Source organism: Aulonocara sp. 'chitande type north' Nkhata Bay, linkage group LG6 (genome assembly GCF_057382095.1).
Source record: "Aulonocara sp. 'chitande type north' Nkhata Bay isolate Kocher_YH1m ecotype deep benthic linkage group LG6, A_spYH_male_GT1.1, whole genome shotgun sequence".
NCBI lineage: Eukaryota > Metazoa > Chordata > Actinopteri > Cichliformes > Cichlidae > Aulonocara > Aulonocara sp. 'chitande type north' Nkhata Bay.
Genome location: NC_141349.1, coordinates 30,680,787 through 30,703,858, shown reverse-complemented (window position 1 = coordinate 30,703,858; position 23,072 = coordinate 30,680,787). Strand labels below are relative to the sequence as shown.

Genomic DNA, 23,072 nt, shown 5'->3' with positions numbered 1-23,072 from the left:
TGTTATTTGTCTCTCAGAAACAGTTCATAACTTCAACTCATTCATGTCACCTAAAAGGTAAACCTGTTTCTCCATCACCTGTTCAGCTCTGACGATTCAGTAAGGACATCTCCTGGTTTCATCTTCATGTTTCCCTCTCACCACATATCCAAACCGACATCATGACTAGCAGGTTTACAGCTGTTGCTCCAGCCAACATCAGCTGATACTAGAAATTAATATTAAATACATTCTAACAACAGCTGATCAGCTTAAACGTGCTGCTGTTGTTTAGCGCGACATCCGCTGGTTTCCTCTTTCTGGCACAAAGTGGGCGATAAATAAACAAGAGAGAAAAGCCAATCAGCTGATCATTGATCAGTTTCATGATTGAAGTAGCAACAGGAGAGGCAGGGGGAGAGAATGAGAGAAGAAGAGGCAGCTGTGCAGCGTAAAGACAGAATAAATCCAGCTTTGTGTCTTTTTCCATTCTAGCTAAAGGAAGCTTTAAAGCTTTAAGGAGTCGTTGGCAACTCTACTAACTAATCTTATGAATATAATAAAGTTCACTATCAGTAACATCATAGCACCCACCCAGCTGTATAACAACTCCGTCAAGCTGGCTAGAACGCAGTATGAGTTATTGCAACTGAGGGTAAAAAGTCAGCACAACGAAAATAAACTACACCTAAACTTGGTTTATATCTGACCCAGATAGACTGCAGGTCATAACTTCTTACCTGAAGTTCAGTTCACCTGATACTCGGACTGGTGGCTGCCTCGGGGCTCTCCTCCTGCCTCCCCTTCCCTCATCCACCTGCTGGCCTCTGTGGAAGCCCCGCCATAGCCACCACCAAACAACGGAGTTATTTTTACACATCGACCTGCATCTGGCCAATCCACCACCTCTCATTGTTCATGCCATTACAAAAAAAAATAAAAAATAAGTCACCGGGCATATGCCCGGGCCGGTATGCCCGATGGCCACTCCAGCTATGTTAACCTGCAACCAAATCTGCAGCTCCATACAGCAATGTTACGACTTGGATTATATCGTATAACTCATAACTCTTATGTTAGCTGCCCTCAGTAGCATACTGTCTGAAATATTCCACGGCTGCAATAATTCTTTAAGTGTTATTTTTTCCTTGGTATTCTAATTTCACCGAAGTTTACTAAACTCAACAAACTTAATATTACTTACCGGGACATTTATTCTGTCCTCATTTTTTTTCACCGAAAAACTGTTTCCTGCAGTGCCGTCTTTCGTGCTTGGCTCTCCTACCTTTGCTAACGTGAAGCGCATAGCGCAGAAGCCGATGCTGCATTCACTTACACTCGGATATCTGAGCTTCACCGTGAAAACATAATCGTACATTTGATATTTGATTGAATTTTATTGTTTTGCCTTTGGGGTGGCACCTGGGGTGGCCAGTCTGGTTGGGGGGGGTGGCCTGTGCCCCCCCAGGCCACCCCGCTGGACACGCCACTGGGGACTAGTAAAGCACTATACAAATACAGGCCATTTATCATTTACCATGATGTCAGTAAACAATTTCTGCAAGTTGATATTCGTGACCAGACTTAAAAGTCTACCATTTCATTGACATTTTTTTTTTATATTTTTCATATGTTTTATATGTATATTTGACATTGAAGAAGTCATCGTGCCCACTGCTATAGAGTCCCTTCCTTTGTTTCAGCCTCGCCTACTTCTTGTTTCTCTTCTCTGTTTAAACAATGCCTCGGTCAGGAACTGTGAACACAATATCTACTTCTATCTACATTATTTTAACCACAAATCAAATGGCAAAGTTTAGCACCGATCAGTTTCTAAAAAGAATGAGTGGGTGTCCAAATGGTAATTATCTATGACTTCCCATTTTTATGATCTTCCTCTTTTTGTTTTGTGTCCTACCTCTTTTTTGAAAAAATCAGACACAACTGCTGTTATATCAAGTTTTTCAAAAATACTCTGAATACTTAGAGTACAGTAGAAAAAACTGCAACAGGTGTGTGTTTAATGTAACATAGCCTGACAAAATAATGTCGGAAGGATTGTACGCTAACCCGGGCAGCATCAAAGACTTTCCCTCTGACAAGAAGAAGGAAAGTATAGTCGACATCTATGTAAGTGCAGAAAGCCTGAGAGTGTATGATAACCCCTGGGTGGAGAGTACGTCACCAAACACCCCTGGACCGACAGGAGTTCAGCACACAGGTATGCTCATTATAAGTATGAATAACAATAACACACACATTTCTATTCTATTTACCAGATTTTCATATTTAATTTATTGGCTGATTTGCTAGAGCAAATGCAATAATGTTACCTCTAAAAATGTGTTTAGATGTACTGCACTATAATTTAGGCTTCTTTTATGAATCTATAATTATTCGTCTATTTCTTTTATATTTTTCTTGTTAAACACCTTTAGTCACTGAGAAAATCAGAAAGAGAAATCATTTCAGAAGTTGTTCAATGTTTCTGGGTTTGTTGTGTCTTCTCCTCCTGGTTGGGATCATCTGCATTGGTGTCCAAAGTGAGTTTCTGTTTTGTTTTCCAAATGTAATTTACAAATTATAACAGAATTTCAAATTATATCATAGAACATATGTACTGCTTTTTTTATTATAAATATTTACATATTTGTTTACTTTCACAACAGTGAATAACAACAAAAACAACTGTGAGAAGCTGTTGCAGTTACTGGCAAATCTCAGAAATGAAAGAGAATGCTTCTGCCGGGACTTCTGTAGTAAGTAGACTGTTACCTCTGCGATTTGTCTTTCAATGAGCAATTTGGAAAGATTTTTTTCTGTTAACAGGATCTGAGAATGGATCATCCCCTAAACAGACATTTTATATATATTTTTAGTCTGACAGCTTTTGCAATGATGATGATGATGATCTGAATATGATGTTGTGCCAAACACATTTACTAGAATTTATTTACCCACAAGGAGCTCCATTTAAAAAAAAATGCATTACTTAATTTATGATTTAATCTGTATTATTAAAACAAATATTTTAGCTTTTACAGCCACAAAAACAGTTCACATAACAATCTGTAAACTATAGCACATGTAAATTTGAAAAGGAAAAAAAAAAGAAGACAGAAGGTTTAAAAAAAATTTGGTATGAATGTCTGATGCCATTAATCTACGCAGAAATTAGGAAATAAGGCAAAGTGTTCCTTGTTGTGTTGTTACACAGGCGATTTCAGGTTCCACATTAACCTTTTCAGCACACTCACTTCTGTGTTTATAAGTGAGACAATGAGTCAAGCAAACAAGTTCTCTTTGTTCACATGTTTATATAAAAGTAGAGATATTTCCCAAGAGTGGCACAGGGGGGACCAAGAAAGCAGAGGAAAAAAAGAATAAATAAATAAATGAAGATAGTGCTCACAGGAAGCCAGGATTGACACACTGTAGAAAACTGTCAGGTTCAAGTCTGTGTCTAAGTGGTGTTGTAAGAGACCTGAAAATTGTTTTGTTAGATAAGTGTTTAAGTTATAGTGAAAATTAATGCTTTAATGAGTTTTCCAAAATTAGGATAAAGCATATTAGGCTTGAGGTCATCATCTAATTATCTTGTTTTTTTTATCTTTATGCAAGTTAAATAAATAAATAAATAATATTCTAATCAATAATTTTAGACATAATAATTTTAAACTTGTAGTTAATTTAAAACAGACATTATATTAGCAAACAATAAATATTTATTAAGGAATGCATGTATTACATTAATGTCTTAGATATTTATTTATTTACATAACTTACTTTAATTAATTTGGCTGGGCAGTTTTATCTATAACAATAAGACATAATATATTATAATATATGGAAACAAAACCTTTAAAATATATTGCTTGGAGTACAATATTTAAATTCAAAATATTGTTGGTTAAAGTGTACTTCAGTAAAGTAATTGAGTAATGTAAAGTTTCCTTCTGGTCTTGCTGTCAAAGCCATGGCACTTTAAGGTTAACCAAGTTAATCATTCATGCTGAAAAGGCAAATTTGCTCAAATGTGAACTTCAAAAATTGGCTTACTTAAACTATATTGCAACGTAATGTTATAATGTAATATATTTTTGTTTTTAAAAATGTAATCGATTGAAATTTTAGATTTTAATAAACTGGGTAGCCAAAGCATCCATTAAACACACTTTTAAAGCAGAGTGTTTACTGTGAAACTACTTCCTTACTCATGTCTTTCTCTCTCCCTCTGTAGAAAATTCCAAGGCTCAGTGTAAGTATCCGTGATCAAAGAAGGACCTGAGAATGGATGGATGCAGTGGTGGTCCTAGCCTGTTTGGTGCCCCGGGCGAACACACCCTCTCCCCCCCCCCCCCCCCCCCCCCCCACACACACACACACACACACACACACACATAAAACATATTAAGGATTATACATTAACATAAAACTGTTGTCGGAACCATACTGAATATCACCAGAGAAACACACACACACACACACACACACACACACACACATATCAAGAGAGAGAGTATGCATTGTATGCAAATGGCTACCAAACAGCCATCATAATTCGTCATACAATGAGAACAGGACAAATCAACAATTGACAATGACTAATTAATATTAAAATCTGTAACATAATGTATTGTTTGGAGTTTAGTCTGTTACTGTTATTATTTTTACCATTTCTTCTTGGAGCAACTGTAATCCACATTATTTCCTTAGGGATTAATAAAGTATTCTGATCCTGATTCTGATTGTTTCAGGATGACCTGCCATTATCCAATGACACATCTGCTTACCTGTATCTTTTGTTCGTTTCTCCTCCTCTTCTTTTCTCTTTTTTCTAAACTGAGCACCTGATGGCTTTGAACTTTTCTTGTCCATCTTACATTGGTTTTAATTTTGCACTCCAGTATGAACACAAATCCCCCAACTCAAGGATCACCACAACATAATCTAACACACCTACACCTTAGTTCACAGATTCACTTTGTCTAAGGTGTATTTCTGGGATTTCACACAACTCAGGATTCAAATCATGAATACATAATGGGCTTGGATTTACAACATTATGAACCCCTTTCCACGGGTTGTGTGTGAGACATTAAATCATCAAACTGTAAATTATAAATTTTAAATTGTTATTGATCCCTTTACCCCTGGTCCTAAAGTGTATATTTATTTTCTTACTTTTCTTATATTTATTGTTTGTTTACTTGCACTGCTGTAACTGGAGCCTCGTCGTCTCGTCTCTCTATATACTGGACTGTATGTAGCGGAGATGACAATAAAGTTTACTTTGACTTCAGCAGTACCGAGGGCTCTCGCGCTCACTTTTCGCGTATAGAATTTCGAAAAAACATCGGTGCAAATTATAAGTCTGCATCATGATGTCTGGTGTATTCGTGTTTGTTGTTTTGTTTTTATTTTGCGAGTTGGTTATTAGATGCTGCTTCAGCCAGCCAGTGAATCCCCCGCCGCCCCGCCCTCTCCTCCCTGTGCAGCAAGCAGCAGGCGCCCTTACTCCCAGGACAGGAAATGGGCGATAGAAAACCGATCGGTGCCTATGCCATTCCCAATATGCGCTGGCTGATGTCGGGGCAGCATGAGTACGAGCATTTTTTTTTTTTTTTTTTTTTTTTTTTTGCCGATGCCCGTGATGCCGCCCCCACCACGATGCTGCCCCGGGCAACCGCCTGTGTCGCCCGTATCAAAAACCGCTACTGGATGGATGCAACAGCACTGCTGACCACACAACAGTAGCCTACGTATATATAAAAATGCTCATTCAAACACATTTGGACAGAATTACTGATTTTTAACATGACATGGCATTTTACATAGTTGTACAATTATATTAACACTGATTCAAAGATAACTTTTGAAAAATAATCAAGTATAAATCAGCTTGTGTGCAGTGTCAGCTTCAAATATCAGATCAAAATGTCATATTTTTATATGCTATCATAGGTTGTGTCATTTAAAGAAAAAATAGGATGTAATGATATACATGAAGAAGATGTTAATCATTCACACGTGTCATTTTAGTGATAGTGTTCTTGTGTAATTGTACAAGAAATACAAAATTTGCAAGGTAAAAAAAAGATTTATAATAAGCAAGACGTATAAACAACTCATCGTTGTCAAAAATACGACTGCCTGTGGTAAAAATATCTGGGTTATAATTTTATTTTTATTTTTCTGTTTCTGCAGGTACATTAACCGGTGGCTTATAAACATTTTTCATATAATGTTTATATCTCTGATTAATTGTGAATGAACTGTGTGAATTAGCAATATTATTTGTCAAATAAATGTTTACTTGCTGTTACTCTGGATATTGCTGGAAAGAACAAAAAATGAGGTTATGCATCTGGCATGCCACGCTGCTCAAGATATGAACCATCAAATTGATAATGTTATAATGTTTTTTTTGTCAGGTAGTTATGAAATTTATTCCACTTTAACATTTACACACTACTAGCCATGTTCAATTAAAGGAAGATCTGGAGGAAAACTATAGCTTAATGATTAAGAATGTAATGTCAAGTATTCTGTATCACAATGACCAAAGAAACTCAGCATTTGGTTATTTCCACATGATAACCCAGGGATATTTTAGTGAGTACAATGAAGTGTACAAAATGTAAAGTGGGCAAGGTTTCTACTGAGTTATGTTTCTTTTAAATTGCCATACATTTGGTAAACATCGGTATTTTTAACAAAGAAAATTGTAAAAGTATTGTCATTGTTGTTGACAAAATGGCACTGAAATCTGTTAAGTCGTTTTGGGGATATTCAGTGAAACAGGCACAAGTAAACAGATGAAGTGGAAATAAAAGATGTGTGGAGAATTTCATTTTCAATTTGTTAATAATTTTTATCTGCAGTTTCTGGGCATGTACACACTTTCTTCTTCTTCTTCTTCTTCTTCTTCTTCTTCTTACGGCTTCTTACGGCTTCTCCCTTTAGGGGTCGCCACAGCTGACTATCTGCCTCCCTTTAACTTTATCCCTATCATCCTCTGTTACAACAACCCTCTGCATGTCCTCATTCACATCCATTAACCTTCCCTGTAGTCTTCCTCTTTTCTTCCTCCCTTTTAGCTCCATATTATCATCCTTTGTTCCACTATCCACTATCCCTCCTCCAACATCCAAACAATCTCAAATCAAATCAAATCAAATCAAATCACTTTTATTGTCACATCACATGTGCAGGCACACTGGCACAGCACATGCGAGTGAAATTCTTGTGTGCGAGCCCCACAAGCAACAGAGATGTGCAAACACAACAACACAAACGAGCAAAATACAAGAATGGCCAACCTGAAACTAATAAATATATGTACAATATATAATAGTGTATGCATTTCTGGATGTGTATACTAAATATTTTCCTACGTGTGTGTGTGTGTGTGTGTGTGTGTGTGTGTGTGTGTGTGTGTGTGTGTGTACACATTTTTACAAATTAAATAGTAAAAAAATAAAATAAAATAATAATAATAATAATAATAATAATAAAATATATAAAATATACAGAGTTGAATATGTGCAAAACAAGTGGCATTTATATACAGTGTGGAGTGCATAATGTTGAATCTCAACTTTTCCTCGCATTTGTCTCCAAACAGCTCAACCTGAGCTGTTCCCTGATGTACTTTTTAATTTTTTAATTTTCAACTCAGCCCATTCTGCACACTCCCAACAAAAATCTTAACATCTTCAGCTCTGTCACCTATCTTTTAGTTAGTACCCCCTTCTCCAAACCCTACATCACAGCAGGTCTCACATCTTGTAAACTTTCCCTTTCACTCTTGCTGTTGTCCTTCTCTCACAATGTTGGGAATATGTAAATCCTAAACACCTTGGAGCCCCATCACACCAACAAAACACATACACGTGATAAATCCCATGTAAATTCCATTAAATAAACACACTGTATCTAAGAATTCAGGCAAAAGAGTTTTAGAAAACAACATATTTCCAGTTACCCAAACATCATGCCAGTAAGAGATCACAGACTTGTTTTTGAATGTGGACCGTTTTAAAGGTTTGCATTATAAACATCTGTATATACTCAATTGCCAGGATCTTCGTTAGGTCTAATGGATGTAAAGGATGTCTAGTTTTTTTGGAAGGAGTGTAGATTTTTTTTTTTTTTTTTTTTTTTTTTACTTTATTCACTTTGGAGGAGGTAGTTGCACTACTGTTCAATTGTCATACACTTCTCAGAAAAATGCTTTTGAAAGATGCTTTTACTGATGTCAACGGGGCGGATAAAGGAAAGATAGAAAGAAACCAAAGAAAGCAGGTTTGTATCAACTGTAGAAATAAACGTCACAGTCCTGAACGCGAACATAAAATAGTACCACAGCTAATACGAATGAAAAACGCGCATTGATACAAATGTTATCCGTCCCGTCTGACCTCGTTTCCGTCTCGGTAGACAGACTTTTGTCTGCCGGCATTTTCTTTTTATTTCGCCGGTGCGCTTTCAGCTCGTAGATTTTTTTCGCCTGTTTTATAGGCCGGCAGCTGATATTTCTTCTTATCCCATTTTTTTCACTGCAGTCTACAACACAATGCCAGGTTTTTCAGACAGAGATCGTGGCAGAGACCGAGGGTAAGTGTGGGTTTCCTTAATATTAGCAAAAAATGCCAAGTGTAGCATTCGGCCGTTGGCTGCAGCGTTGTCTTACGTATCAAAACAAATGTCACTGCGAGGGTTTCGTGGTTTATTGTCGCCTTTCTGTTATTAAGTAAAGGCGTGTATTAGAATGTACGCTTGTTTCTATGCGGGCGGCGCCCTGTCAGTGTAATGTAATCCATTTCCTTGCCGTTTGGAGATAAAATGGCAGCGAACGGCGGCTCCGTGTCGGCGTTTGCACGTCAGCCTTCCCGTTACCGGAGCATGTGACGCAGAAGTGTCTTCTCTTGAGAGTGCAAGATTTATGTCGCTGAGGCCCAATTTATTACTAAAGAGTCGTTTTCTGTCACCGGAGGCAAAACGAAACCTCATAACAGCCCTGTTTAACCGTGTATTAACCGCGTCACGTCAGGCTCGGTGATGTGACATGTTATTGTTTATGCGGAAGCGGTATTCAAAGATGGCTCCGCATAAGCGGTTTGAACCTGTTCAGTCTGTACAGCATTCATAGTTGTATATGGGTTTTTAATGTTAGTAAACCTGGTGTTGTATACATATACTACAATAACATAAAGTTAAATATATACATATAATGTGGGACTGTTTATGAAACATTTTAATTACAATTTTTTTGTCATTATTTAGCGTTTGTTTTGGTTAAATGTACTTGTGAAATTACTGCAAAAGGCAAGTTATAGGCAGTTTCTCGGAAAATGACAATTAAATAAATGCCCATTTAAAAAAAAAAAAAAAAAAAGGAAAAAAAAAGCAGAACGGCAAAGGATTGAATTAAGCGGAAAGAACATAGAATATACTGAAAAGATGCAGCCTGGAGCTTTAGCCTATTCAGTACTAGGTTTCATCAAAAACGAAAGCTACAATGAATAAATATTCCTAAATAAAAAACACATATATATATATATACATAAGTAAAAGCCATCGTTTCATAAAGATGATAATTACAGTTTCAAGTTTTATTTGCATAACACATTTTAAACCAAAGGACTTTAAAATTAAAATATTTTTTAAATGGTTTATGTGAGAGAGACAATCTTAACTGCTTTATCTAATTTTTTTTTAAAGTAAATTTCATATGTAATTATTAGCCTGTTATACGTATGCATTTGACATAACAGCTTCTTGTTGTTTGTTGGTTTCTGGTTGTCCTGACCACGCCTGTCTAAAAGATTAGTTTATTGACAGTTAAGGGTGTAGTTCTTAAATTTCTGCCATGCCCTACTTAAAAACCTGAATTGTTCATATACCAATTTTTAAAATCAATTATTAAGTATTTAAAAAAGGGATCTAAATCTTATTTTGTTTAAATAGAGGTGCAATCATTAGATCGTAAGGTGGCATCTGGAAAAGTTTGTTTGTTTTTCCAAAGCACTGTATGTGATCTCCTTCGGCAAAAAGTCTGTCTTTGTTTGTTTGTTTTTACGCTGTCTGAATATTTAAGTTAAAAAAGTATATTATAATAATCTAAATTACACCATAAATACCAAAATGAGCTTAAAAAAATAACTTGTATTTCACAGTGCCAGTTTGTATTCTTTGGCTCTGGCTAAAACCTCTAAAAAAAAGAAAGTGAAAGTGAAAAAATTCAACCTACAAATGTTTGGTCCTAAACTTGTATTTATTCCATTTAATGAATTTCTTTGCTGTCATTTATTTCATCTATGGGTACTTTTTGGTGAATGCTGTTATTTTCAAAAACAAAATACAAAGCATATCTTCGATCATATCACTTTTCCGTTTTCCCGAAATTCCACAGGTGCTGATTTTCTGTAAAGTAAATATTTAAGTTTTACAAACTAAGTGGGCACAAATACCCTCTTCTTCCAGTAAATAAATACATGGAAAATGGATATAATAGAAAGATTGTGTTTTGTGTAACAAATGCCTTTATATTTATTTTACAAAGGCTGTTTCCTTATAGTGCTATAAAACTGTGGAGACAGGAAATACATCTAGCGCTGCGATTGAAGAAATTGACCAAACAGGCGAAAACCTCAGCAGTGATGCTGCGATTAACTTCATTCATAGCTTAAGCCAACCTGAAAAAGTCTAGACTGCAGTTATTTAAACAATTGCAGTGTTTCATTTTGCATCCTTAAGAATATTTCTATAGGAATGGCTGAGCAGTTAATTGTTATTTTAACAAAAGGGTACTTTGTTTTTTTTTTTGTTTTTTTTTATACGTGGCATCTTTTTTTCTTTTTCTTTTTTTTTCACAAGAAGATATGGCGGTGGGCCTCCTCGTTTTGGTGGTGGTGGAGGAGGCAATAGGGGTGGACCTCCTCCTGGAAAGTTCGGCAACCCTGGTGAGAGGCTGCGAAAGAAGCACTGGAACCTCGATGAGCTTCCCAAGTTTCAAAAGAACTTCTACCAGGAGCACCCAGATGTCACCCGCAGACCACTTGTAAGGCCTGATTTTGCATAATTTTCTCTATTTTTTTTTTAACTAGGAAAAAAAAAACATAAAATGTAAAGCTCTTAAAATTATACATGATTTCAGTGGGTATTGCTGCTTTAATGTGAACTTGTGTCTTTTTATTTCTTTTTGGAATTCCAGCAAGAGGTCGAACAGTACCGAAGAAGCAAAGAAGTGACGGTTAAAGGCAGAGATTGCCCCAAACCGATCGTAAAGTTCCACGAAGCTGCATTTCCAAGTGAGTACAAATTCATGCTGCTTAAATAATTAAGAACTGCCTGTCTGCTCTATTACCCTATGCTGATATTTCAACTTGCAGCTACTAAACTTGCATGTCTTGCTTCCTCAGGCTACGTTATGGATGTAATTGTCAAACAAAATTGGACTGAACCAACTCCAATCCAGTCTCAGGGGTGGCCCGTAGCCCTGAGTGGCAAAGACATGGTTGGAATCGCTCAGACTGGCTCTGGGAAGACCCTTGCAGTAAGTGTTATACAGTTAATTTTTTTTTTTTTAAACCATTTCAGCCAAGATGGGGAATAAAATTAATGGTGCTATGTGGTTACTTTTGCTTTCCAAAGCATTTGAAAACATAATACAGTATAGAATTTTTTGCAGCATGATTGGCTAAATTCACCAAAGAGAAAAACATAATAAATTCTTTATTCTGTCATTTTGTATTATTTAGTACAGCCATTTAAGGCAAGGTAACCTTACTGCACCACTCACTAGGCAAAATTGAAAAAAAAATGTGTATAACACTGTTGATATTTTTTAAGGTGACAACAGTGAGTGTATACAAGTTTAAGAGTGGCTCCGTTGAGACTGACCAGATGCTATGAGTTGTAAAATATCCATTTTGGACAAAATGTTTTGAGTTAAAACTAGGTCTGGGCGATATGGCCTAAAATGCATATTGCGGTATAATTTGAAGCAGGTGCAGTAACGATATATTTCGCGATATATTCTTTTCTTCTGTATAACATATTTTCCACACTATAAGGCACACTTAAAATCCTTTAATTTTCTCAAAAATCGAGAGTGTGCCTTATGTATGAATTCTGGTTGTGCTTACTGACCTCGAACCGAAATTTGTTAAAAAATGTTTTAGTATAACTTTGGTAAGCTGCACTATACGGCTGCCGTAGTGAGGAGCTTCGTGGAGTAATCTGGATCCAAAACTCCGTCCCCTTCAGGTCCCAAAGTCAAACGAACACTGAGAGTTAAAAACGGTCTAAATTCTTTCATCTTTAATAAAATCATCAGCATTGCTGCTTTATCGGGTGTAACAATTAAGTTTAACATCCATGAAAACAGAAGTTATTAAATTTAAAGGAGTTACAAGTTAACAGGAAGTTAGCTCGCTAGTTTACACCTAAACATGACATAGCATGTTCTGACTGAGAGATTTTTGAAACTAATTAAAATGCACAGCTCTGCTACCACTTCCAATATAAACGAAGACAGAAAACTAAACAGCAGTGGCGTTTGCAGGGTTACTGAAGTTGGACTAACTGGTATATAATGTTGTGCTACGTGATTGCTAGCGACACAGCTATGTTAGCATAACATTAGCACAGTGAAGCTGGAGGATGAACGCCAACTTTTTTTCCACTCGATAAAAGTTAACGTGAGGGATTCTGGTGGTCAGGGACAAATGCAATCACATAGCAGGATGCTATACACGGGCCAAACTTCAGTCAGGAGAACAACTGAGATTATTCATCCACAATACGAGGTTAGTTATTAATATACTGCAACAATATGGGAATAGAACAGCTGCGAGAGAATTCAACATTAATGAATCAATGTTACGGAAGTGGAGGAAGCGCAGTTTTTGGCTTTCCCCATATTTCAAAAGTGCTTTATCTCTTTGCTATGACTGTCGCCCGCCATAATTTGCAGATGATAATGGTTTCGACCAAAACAGGCGCAGCTTGATGACATCATCAACATGCGATAGAGCGATGGAGTCAAAATCTCTATCGTTGGCCAAATTTATATCGTTTCTATCGTATATTGTTTATATCGCCCACCCTTAGTTAAAACCATGTTAACACTGCTGTCTTTTGTAAGAAATTCACAGCACTGATGTTATGGAGATATGGCAGACAACTCTTTATTCTTTCAAAACACTGATGTTACACTGTTATGTTAATAGTTGCATTACTTGCAAGATTCACTCCTTTTCGTCCTTTTTAGTACCTTCTGCCTGCAATTGTGCACATCCAACACCAGCCATTCTTGGAGCATGGAGATGGGCCTATTGTAAGTAAAAAATATATTCACGTTGTCTGTGTAAATATACAAATCTTGCTGTGTAAAACAGCCAATTCCATCCTTTTGACTGCCATTTTGAAATCTGAAAATCTTTCCTCCTTTGTGTTTTCAGTGATTCATTTATATATCTTGATGCCTTTTTACATCCTCATAGCCTCTGCAGTCTTTTAGTTTTTTCCATCTATTGACAAGGCACAAGTTTGACTTTAAAATGAAAAAATATTTATATTAAATATTTACATTTTAATTCAAACAGAAAATAATAAAAAAAAATACATTTTCTTCCATTTATGACTTTTTGCTGCCCATCTACAGTACTTTCAAGACCCACACTTTTTGATATTTAATCTATAAACATGTGTCATCCATATTTGTTGTCATGTGGAAGAACAGCTGAAATGTTCAGACTTAAAAAGAATGTAAATCGTTTTTTTAGTGCTTGGTGCTGGCACCAACCCGTGAGCTGGCCCAGCAGGTGCAGCAAGTGGCGGCTGAATATGGCAGGGCCTCCCGTCTGAAGAGCACCTGCATCTATGGCGGGGCGCCCAAAGGGCCCCAAATCAGGGACCTTGAAAGAGGTATATATTCTTTAAAGTTTTTGTTTAAGGATTACAGTTTAATTGTATTGGTTTTAAGTTTAAAAACGCTATTTTCTCGGTTTTTGTTTAAGGTGTTGAGATTTGCATCGCCACTCCGGGTCGTCTCATTGATTTCCTGGAGTGCGGTAAGACTAATTTGCGTCGTTGCACCTATCTGGTGCTGGACGAAGCTGACCGCATGCTGGACATGGGGTTTGAACCTCAGATCCGCAAAATAGTGGACCAAATTCGGGTAGGTTGTTTCTGCTTTTGCTTTGCAGACAGTTAACATTATATTTCTAAGAATCTGTGTCAAAACAGGTTTTCATGCCACAAAGATGGCAGCTATTTTAGTGGTTTCTTATGATACGTAATTTGCATAGTCTTTTAAGGGCAAGGGCCTCAAAAATTTGATGAAGACCTAGAACTGAACCAGAATACATCAAGTAAACCTGTGTTGGTAAAATTTATTTTTTTCTGTTTTTTTTTTGTTTTTGTTTGTTTGTTTGTTTGTTTTTCTCTACCAGCCAGACCGTCAGACCCTGATGTGGAGCGCCACCTGGCCTAAGGAAGTTCGTCAGCTGGCCGAGGACTTCCTGAAGGACTATGTCCAGATCAATATTGGAGCACTGCAGCTCAGTGCCAATCATAACATCCTGCAGATAGTTGATGTTTGCAATGACCTTGAGAAGGAGGACAAGTGAGTAAATGCTTTATACCACCCTTAACGAGTGCTTAAACATGAAAATCCATGTTCTATATTTAATTATGTACTGTAGATAAAGAAAAATGTCTTATTAAATCTAAAATGGCTCTAATCCTGTTGTGTTCATACCATCTTCATAGTATTTTACTTTAACCATTTAGACACAAAACGTAAATTTTCGTGCTTTAAATTGGTAGAGAACTTTATTCAGCTAGTAGATGAATAATGAGTAGACTTTCTCTGTTGTCTGCTCTCTGTAAGACTGATCCGTTTGCTGGAAGAGATCATGAGTGAAAAGGAGAACAAGACCATTATTTTTGTGGAGACCAAAAGACGTTGTGATGAGCTCACCAGGAGGATGAGGAGAGATGGGTAAGGAGTCCATATCCTTAATTTTTTTTTTAATCGTATTTACAGTAGGGCTGTGCGATATGACCAAAATCTCACATCCCTATATTAAGACATCTATCGTCCGATAACGATATAAATCACAAAAATGTAACATTTTCTGTAAATTCTGTGAATCTTGGGCAGCTCGACTTGCGTGAAATGTTTCCAGCTGGGCGTCGCGTACCTGGAGTCGAGTGCATGAAACTACATTTTTAGACATAGGTTGTAACGGCCGCCGTTTTCTTTGTGAGTACTTATTACACGGCGTGCTGCGGGAAAAAGCCTGTTCTAATGTTTGAGTCTAAGGTTTTGAAAAGTCTCAACAGGAGCTTGAGCTTTATTGTGAAAGGTTTATGTGGAACATAAACAAGCAGACACGCGATGGTTTTAACGTCGTTGTTGCTAACGACAATGCATAAAAACAAGCGCTTGTCCGTCTGTAGTGTGGTTATATTAAATATAAGAGAAAGAGAGAACTTTAAGAAATTAATATAGCCACTACAGTGACCATCAAAACGATGGAAAAATATTGCCGTAAAGAGTTTATTTTGCGACACCACGAAACAAACGATAGCGTAAAATGAAACGATAGACGTTTTAATATCGTCATCAGATATATATCGTTATATCGAACAGCCCTAATTTACAGTCAAGTTCAGCAAATATTTGAAGCAACATGTGTCACATTTGCTGTAAATATACATGCAGGTTTTGACCCAGAAACACATAAAATTAAAGTTACTTTAGATAAAGGTTCATATTAACTGCCTAAGTAAGAGCCTATAGGCATTTCAAGATTGCTGCAACACATGCTCCTCAGTGGACTGACAGTGGACTAATCTAGGCTGACTGTGTGTGTGTGTGCGTGTGTGTGTGTGAGACAGGTGGCCTGCAATGGGAATCCATGGAGACAAGAGCCAACAGGAGAGAGACTGGGTCCTTAACGGTAAGATATATGATTTTGTGTTAATAAAATGGATCTGGGTTTTAATATTGAAACAATCATTGTTACTCTATATTTTACTCAATTTAGTCCCTTTCCTTCCAGAATTCAGATATGGCAAAGCGCCAATTCTCATTGCTACAGATGTGGCCTCCCGTGGCTTAGGTCAGTATGGCATTGAATAGTACTACTTTATTATCAGTGTTACACTTATTTTAAAGAAAGTGCTTTTGCTTTCTTTAACTTTTCTATGCATTTTCTGAGTTTTTCTCACCTTAAGGTGGAGTCTTTGTGGCAGGCGCTAGGCATGACAGTCCCAGGCCTCGAGAGGGAGCAGGATGACATATTGGAATTGCTCAACTGGCTTGCCACCCAGTGGGCCTAGAGAGGTGAAAGCTCTTGTGTGCCAGTGATCTTCAAAAGGCTGTGTGGCTAAGCCTTTGTCTCTGATATGTTGTTGAAAAACGCTCACATCTGTTCTCTGTCCATGGATTTCACCTGACAAATGCCATCCAGCTGTTTCCAACTCAAACGTTAAAAAACAGAGATATGCTTGATGCTGTGACTTTTGCCTTGCATGCTGTTGTGTTAGAGAGCGCTGTATTGCAAGTCACTTGTTTGAGATTTGGAACAATTGTTACCTTTCAGAGCTTGTATCACATAGCATGGGTGTGAGCTTGTCAAAGCTTTCAGTTGTTTTCTTTTGCCGTCAAAGTGCTGGATTCCTTGAAAATGGAGAGAGCAGTTTGAAATCATGTCTCTGAAAATTGAGGAGACCTGGCACATGTGTTTAGGGGGTAGTGGGAGCATCTAGTGAGTGGAAAAAGAGAGAGTCAGCTCAAACCAAAGTTCCTCCCTCGCCTGCGTTTTATAGTCATGTCGAGACCTGCCAACAAGAGACATTTTCTCAAGTGAACACTGGCTTCTTGGAAGATCTTGCCTTGATGATACTGATGAAGGGGGTGGGGGTGGTGGTAATTGTTCTGTGTTCGCTCAGGGGTCCCACAGGGTTCAATGTTTGGCTCTTTTTCATGGTTTTTGAAGCGGGCCCCTGTTTAAATTAGTACTCGGTCTATTTTGTCTTGGCAAGACGCGCAGTGCGGCCTTTAATAACAAGTTTCTTTTGAGAGTGTACTGGGAAAAGCCTGGACATGCAAAAATGTACCACTCAATGGTCCTATATTGGCACGAGGAGGCCCCAGTGCATATCGTGGCCCAACTGCGTAGAAGCTCCTGGATGTCACTTGACAATTTGTGGGGGATTTCGCTGCATTGGGAAAGGACTAGTGAATGCATACTCCTTAATGGTAAGACTTAAATTCATTTTTTTTTCTCCCTTGGTTAACAAAAGGGAGAGTCATGTCTTTTGATTATGGTAAGCAACTGGAGTGTGCATCGTTTCTCTCTTCCCACAGTAGTATTCCCATGGAGTAGACTTGTACGCAATTCTGATGTTTTAACGTGTTTCCTCCACAGGCTAACAGTCGCCTTTCTTCCCCAGCCTTCCCAGTTGCTAATTTTTCCCTTTGATCTGGCTGTTGTGGTGTGCAAAATCTTTTGTGGCCTCCTTGTTTTGTTTTGCCACACTGCAACACTTTCACAGATGTGGAGGATGTGAAATTTGTCATCAATTATGACTACCCTAACTCTTCCGAGGATTATATCCACCGCATTGGACGCACAGCCCGAAGTCAAAAAACGGGCACAGCCTACACCTTCTTCACCCCCAACAACATGAAACAAGCCAGTGACCTGATCTCTGTGCTCCGCGAGGCCAACCAGGCCATTAACCCCAAGCTGATCCAGATGGCAGAGGACAGAGGAGGTAAAATGTCATTCTTATTTACATTAGGATTTAAACGTGAGCTAGACTTACTGACGAGTAGATACTCAGTTTTTGTTATTGATCAGTGATGTTATTAGAGAGGCGATTTAAAGTGAACCAATTAGTCTTTTCCAAAAAATGAGATCCAAGTATCAGGAGTTAGTCTCTAAATAAAAGTTAAATGGTTTAGACTGCTGTAAACACTCAGTTTTCGTTGTTCATGGACCTATACAAGAGACGGATATGCCTAATATGGTTATTTCAGGCATACGCTGGGACAGCTTCGCCAACACCTTAAGTTTTCTCTCTAGCATCTGGTTGGCACGTCTCCATTTTAGTTCTTTTTGACATTTCAGCATCAAAAATAGGTGATCAAGAATATATTTATTGTAATTATTATAATTTTTATTTCATATTTGGCCATTTAAAACTCAGTTATACAACTGAAGGTTAGAAAGTTTTTTGTTTTTTTCTTTTCATATTTTTAATATATTGATTGTAATTGACTTCTCTCATTCTCTCTCTCACCCCACCTTCCGTCACGGGGCTGCACCTACAATTTGTGTGTGTGTTTGTGGATAAGAGAGAAGTGTTATATTCAAGGAAAAGCATAGTAGTTCCACCTTAAATGTTGATACAGCATACAGGTGTAGCTACTCCAGTACAGTCCAAGAATGGATATTAAGAAAGGAAAATAACCATGAAATGTTGCTTATTATAATGTTCAAATCTGATTTTTTGGGGGGAAAATAAACTGACTTCAAAGTAGAGCACTAGATTTTTATTATCCTTACTGAACTTTGCAATTCGTTCTTCTATCAGTTATTAGGTGTTTTTCCTTATATTTAGATCTAATAAAGTAATTGTACTTTTTAATTGTGACTTGTCCATCCATCCATCCATCTTCATCCGCTTTATCCGGGGCCGGGTCGCGGGGGCAGCAGCCTAAGCAAAGAGGCCCAGACCTCCCTCTCCCCAGCCACCTCCTCCAGCTTATCCGGGGGAATACCAAGGCGTTCCCAGGCCAGCCGAGAGATAATCTCTCCAGCGTGTCCTGGGTCTGCCCCGGGGCCTCCTCCCGGTGGGACATGCCTGGAACACCTCACCCAGGAGGCGCCCAGGGGGCATCCTTGTCAGATGCCCGAACCACCTCAGCTGGCTCCTTTCGATGTGGAGCAGCAGCTGCTCTACTCTGAGCCCCTCCCGGATGGCCGAACTTCTCACCCTATCTCTAAGGGAGAGGCCAGCCACCCTTCGGCGGAAGCTCATTTCTGCCGCTTGTATCCGCGATCTCGTTCTTTCGGTCACTACCCACAGCTCGTGGCCATAGGTGAGGGTAGGGACGTAGATCGACCGGTAAATTGAGAGCTTCACTTTTACACTCAGCTCCCTCTTCACCACGACGGACCGGTGCAGCGTCCGCATTACTGCAGCTGCAGCCCCAATCCGTCTGTCGATCTCCGGCTCCCTTCTCCCATCACTCGCGAACAAGACCCCGAGATACTTGAACTCCTCCACTTGGGGCAGGAACTCATCCCCCGACCCGGAGTGGGCACTCCACCCTTTTCCGGCTGAGAACCATGGCCTCAGATTTGGAGGTGCTGATCCTCATTCCCGCTGCTTCACACTCGGCTGCGAACCGTTCCAGTGCGAGCTGGAGGCCCTCACCCGATGAAGCCAACAGAACCACATCATCTGCAAAAATCAGAGATGAGATTCTGAGGCCACCAAAGCGAAAGCCCTCCGCCACTTGGCTGCGCCTAGAAATTCTGTCCATAAAAATTATGAACAGAACCGGAGACAAAGGGCAGCCCTGGCGGAGCCCATCACCCACCGGGAACGAGTCCGACTTATTGCCGGCAATGCGAACCAAGCTCTTGCAACGGTTGTATAGGGATCGAATGGCCCATAGCAATGGGCCAGACACCCCATATTCCCGCAACACCTCCCACAGGACACCCCGAGGGACACGCTCAAATGCCTTCTCCAAGTCCACAAAACACATGTAGACTGGTTGGGCAAACTCCCATGCACCCTCAAGTATCCTGGAGAGGATAAAGAGCTGGTCCAGTGTTCCGCGACCAGGACGAAAACCGCATTGTTCCTCCTGTATCCGAGGTTTGACTAACGGACGAACTCTTTCCAGCACCCTGGCATAGACTTTCCCAGGGAGGCTGAGGAGTGTGATCCCCCTGTAGTTGGAACACACCCTCCGGTCCCCCTTCTTAAAGATGGGGACCACCACCCCGGTCTGCCAGTCCACAGGTACTGCCCCTGATCTCCACGCAACATTGCAGAGGCGTGTCAACCAGGACAGCCCTACAACGTCCAGAGCCTTCAGGAACTCGGGGCGGACCTCATCAACACCAGGGGCTCTGTCACCAAGGAGTTGTTTAACTGCCTCAGTGACCTCGCCCCCGGAAATTGGCGGGTCATTCCCCTCATCCCCAGACTCTGCTTCCTCCTCGGAAGACGTGTCAGTGGGATTAAGGAGGTCCTCGAAGTATTCCTTCCACCGCCTGACAATTTTCTCAGTCGACGTCAGCAGCGCTCCGCCAGCACTATACACAGTGCAGGTAGAGCACCGCTTTCCCCTCCTGAGACGTCTGACGGTTTGCCAGAATCTCTTCGAGGCAGTCCGAAAGTCTTTTTCCATGGCCTCTCCGAACTCCTCCCACACCCGAGTTTTTGCTTCAGCCACTGCCCGAGCCGCATTCCGCTTGGCCTGTCGATACCTGTCGGCTGCCTCCGGAGTCCCACAGGCTAACCAAGCCCGATAGGACTCCTTCTTCAGCCTGGTGGCTCTCTTCACCTCTGGTGTCCACCATTTGGTTCGGGGATTACCACCACGGCAGGCACCAACCACCTTGCGGCCGCAGCTCAATGCAGCAGCTTCGGCAATGGAGACGCTGAACATGGTCCATTCGGACTCAATGTCCCCAGTCTCCCTCGGAATGCTGTTGAAGCTCTGCCGGAGGTGTGCGTTGAAGATCTCGCGGACTGGGGCCTCTGCTAGACGTTCCCAGCACACCCTCACTACGCGTTTAGGTGCACCAGGTCTGTCCAGCGTCCTCCCCCGCCACCTGATCCAACTCACCACCAGGTGGTGATCAGTTGACAGCTCAGCCCCTCTCTTTACCCGAGTGTCCAGAACATATGGTCGCAGGTCTGCTGATACGATTACAAAATCGATCATCGACCTACGGCCTAGAGCGTCCTGGTGCCACGTGCACTTATGGACACTCTTATGTTCGAACAGGGTGTTCGTTATGGCCAAACTGTGATTAGCACAGAAGTCCAATAACAAAGCACGGCTCGGGTTCGGATCAGGGAGGCCGTTCCTCCCAATCACGCCCCTCCAGGTCTCGCTGTCGTTACCCACGTGAGCATTGAAGTCTCCCAGCAGGACAACAGAGTCTCCAGGTGGAGCACCCTCCAGCACCCCCCCCAGGGACTCTAAGAAGGCTGGGTACTCTGAACTGCCACTCGGCGCATAAGCGCAGATGACAGTCAGGACCCGTTCCCCGACCCTAAGGCGCAGGGAACAAACCCTCTCGTCCACCGGGAAAAACCCCAATGTACCGGCAGCAAGCCATGGGGATATTAGAATACCCACCCCAGCCCGCCGCCTCTCACCAGGGGCAACTCCAGACTGAGACAGAGTCCAGCCCCTCTCCAGGAGACTGGTTCCAGAGCCCAAGCCATGCGTAGAGGTGAGCCCGACTATATCTAGCCAGTACCTCTCAACCTCACGCACTAACTCAGGCTCCTTCCCCACCAGAGAGGTGACATTCCATGTCCCTATTGCCAGTCTTGGCAGCCGGGGGTTACTCCGCCAGGGCCTCCGCTCCTGGCCGCCACCCGGCACACAATGCACCCGACCCCTATGGCGCCTCCTGCGGGTGGTGGGCCTGCGGGAGGATGGGCCCATGTCTCCTCTTCGGGCTGTGCCCGGCCGGGCCCCATGGACTAAGGCCCGGCCACCAGACGCTCGCCCTCGGGCACCCTCCCCGGGCCTGGCTCCAGGGCGGGGCCCCGGTAACCCTATCCCGGGCAGGGTAAACTGTTCCCTCGGTGTCCTTTTCATAAGGGTCTTATGAATCGCTCTTTGTCTGGTCCCTCACCCAGGGCCAGTTTGCCATGGGAGACCCTACCAGGGGGCAAAAGCCCCCAGACAACATAGCCCCTGGGATCCCTGGGACACACAAACCCCTCCACCACGATAAGGTAGCGATTCAAGGAGGGGAATTGTGACTTGTTTTGTTTGTTGTTGTTTTTTTTGTTGTTTTGGGGGGTTTTACGATCTCATAGCAGCCCTGATGCTGGTTTCTGTGTCTTGGTGCCACAGCCACGGTGTTTTAACCCACCCTTCCTTCTCTCTCCTTTGTCTCACACAGGTCGTGGAAGGGGGGGAAGAGGTGGCTACAAGGATGATCGCCGGGATAGGTATTCTGGGGGTGGGAGGAGTAACTTCAGTGGTAGTAGCTACAGGGACAGCGACAGAGGGTTTGGCAGTGGGCCGAAGAGCTCCTTTGGTGGCAGTAAGGCCCAAAATGGTGGCAACTATGGAGGCAATAGTGGTAACTCTAGTGGTAACTATGGTAGCAGCAATTACAGCAACAGCAATGGACAGGGTAATTTTGGCGCTCCTACAAACCAGGTGGGCGGCTTTGGTAACCAAAGCTTCCAGGGTCCCCCTCAGTTTGGGGGTATGCAGAGGGCCACTCAGAATGGTATGAACCACCCACCATTCCCATTCAACTCCCAGCCGCCGCCCCCACAGGCCCAGCAGCAGCCGCCACCACCACCAATGGTGCCCTACACCATGCCACCACCCTTCCCTCAGTAGATATGATATATGCACAATAAATGGAACCAACATGATTTTTGTTTCGTCCTGAAATCTTACAGTATGATGATCATTACTATTATTATTATTAATATTATTATCCTTTGTACTGTTTAACTTTGTTTTGCTTACAGCAGGGTTGGAATTATTCCGTAAACCCAGAGCATTACATGGAGTCATAAATACGTCTCCTATAGTGCAACCATGATTGCTGCACTTTTCCTTGACTATTTTTGGTTTTTTGTTTTGTTTGTTTGTTTTTTTTGTTACATTCCTCAGTAATTTATTTTTACTAGGTAATACAGTGTTTTCAGTTTGTGGTATGCCTAAAGTGATGTTATGGAGATCATCTATAAAAGGGGTGCGTGTGGCCCTTTTCAATAAAAATAAGAAAAGATGGTAACCTTGTGTGTCTGTGTTCTCTCTCTTTGGGGATTTTTGTGGG

General features: G+C 40.9%; 2 protein-coding genes across 3 annotated transcripts; both read left to right on the top strand.

The window, feature by feature from the left end:
- The first annotated feature begins 2,025 nt into the window (after positions 1-2,025).
- On the top strand, positions 2,026-4,341 carry LOC147328102 (uncharacterized). Its single transcript, XM_086297633.1, has 4 exons — positions 2,026-2,200; positions 2,418-2,522; positions 2,649-2,738; positions 4,220-4,341. The coding sequence occupies exons 1-4, from the start codon at positions 2,026-2,028 to the stop codon at positions 4,249-4,251; spliced, it is 402 nt and encodes a 133-aa protein (XP_086153759.1). The 3' UTR covers positions 4,252-4,341.
- A 4,030-nt stretch (positions 4,342-8,371) lies between these two features.
- Positions 8,372-23,030, top strand: LOC147328101 (putative ATP-dependent RNA helicase DDX5). 2 transcript variants are annotated; one of them, XM_086296262.1, is made up of 13 exons: positions 8,372-8,598; positions 10,864-11,044; positions 11,198-11,294; positions 11,406-11,539; positions 13,259-13,324; positions 13,773-13,914; positions 14,007-14,167; positions 14,442-14,614; positions 14,882-14,992; positions 15,895-15,956; positions 16,059-16,118; positions 17,557-17,778; positions 22,176-23,030. In XM_086296262.1, the coding sequence occupies exons 1-13, from the start codon at positions 8,558-8,560 to the stop codon at positions 22,625-22,627; spliced, it is 1,902 nt and encodes a 633-aa protein (XP_086152388.1). In that variant the 5' UTR covers positions 8,372-8,557; the 3' UTR covers positions 22,628-23,030. The 2 variants fall into 2 exon arrangements, with proteins under 2 accessions (XP_086152388.1, XP_086152387.1); XM_086296261.1 differs by having other exon boundaries at positions 10,861-11,044.
- The last annotated feature ends 42 nt before the right edge of the window (positions 23,031-23,072 follow it).

Bases quoted from the DNA above. Each gene is read 5' to 3' on its own strand.
- LOC147328102 (XM_086297633.1), top strand. From the start codon at position 2,026: ATGTCGGAAGGATTGTACGCTAACCCGGGCAGCATCAAAGACTTTCCC. The intron at 2,201-2,417 runs GTATGCTCATTA...AAACACCTTTAG, and splicing joins GACAGGAGTTCAGCACACAG to TCACTGAGAAAATCAGAAAG. The intron at 2,739-4,219 runs GTAAGTAGACTG...CTCCCTCTGTAG, and splicing joins CTTCTGCCGGGACTTCTGTA to AAAATTCCAAGGCTCAGTGT.
- LOC147328101 (XM_086296261.1), top strand. From the start codon at position 8,558: ATGCCAGGTTTTTCAGACAGAGATCGTGGCAGAGACCGAGG. The intron at 11,045-11,197 runs GTAAGGCCTGAT...TTGGAATTCCAG, and splicing joins ATGTCACCCGCAGACCACTT to CAAGAGGTCGAACAGTACCG. The intron at 11,540-13,258 runs GTAAGTGTTATA...CGTCCTTTTTAG, and splicing joins GCTCTGGGAAGACCCTTGCA to TACCTTCTGCCTGCAATTGT.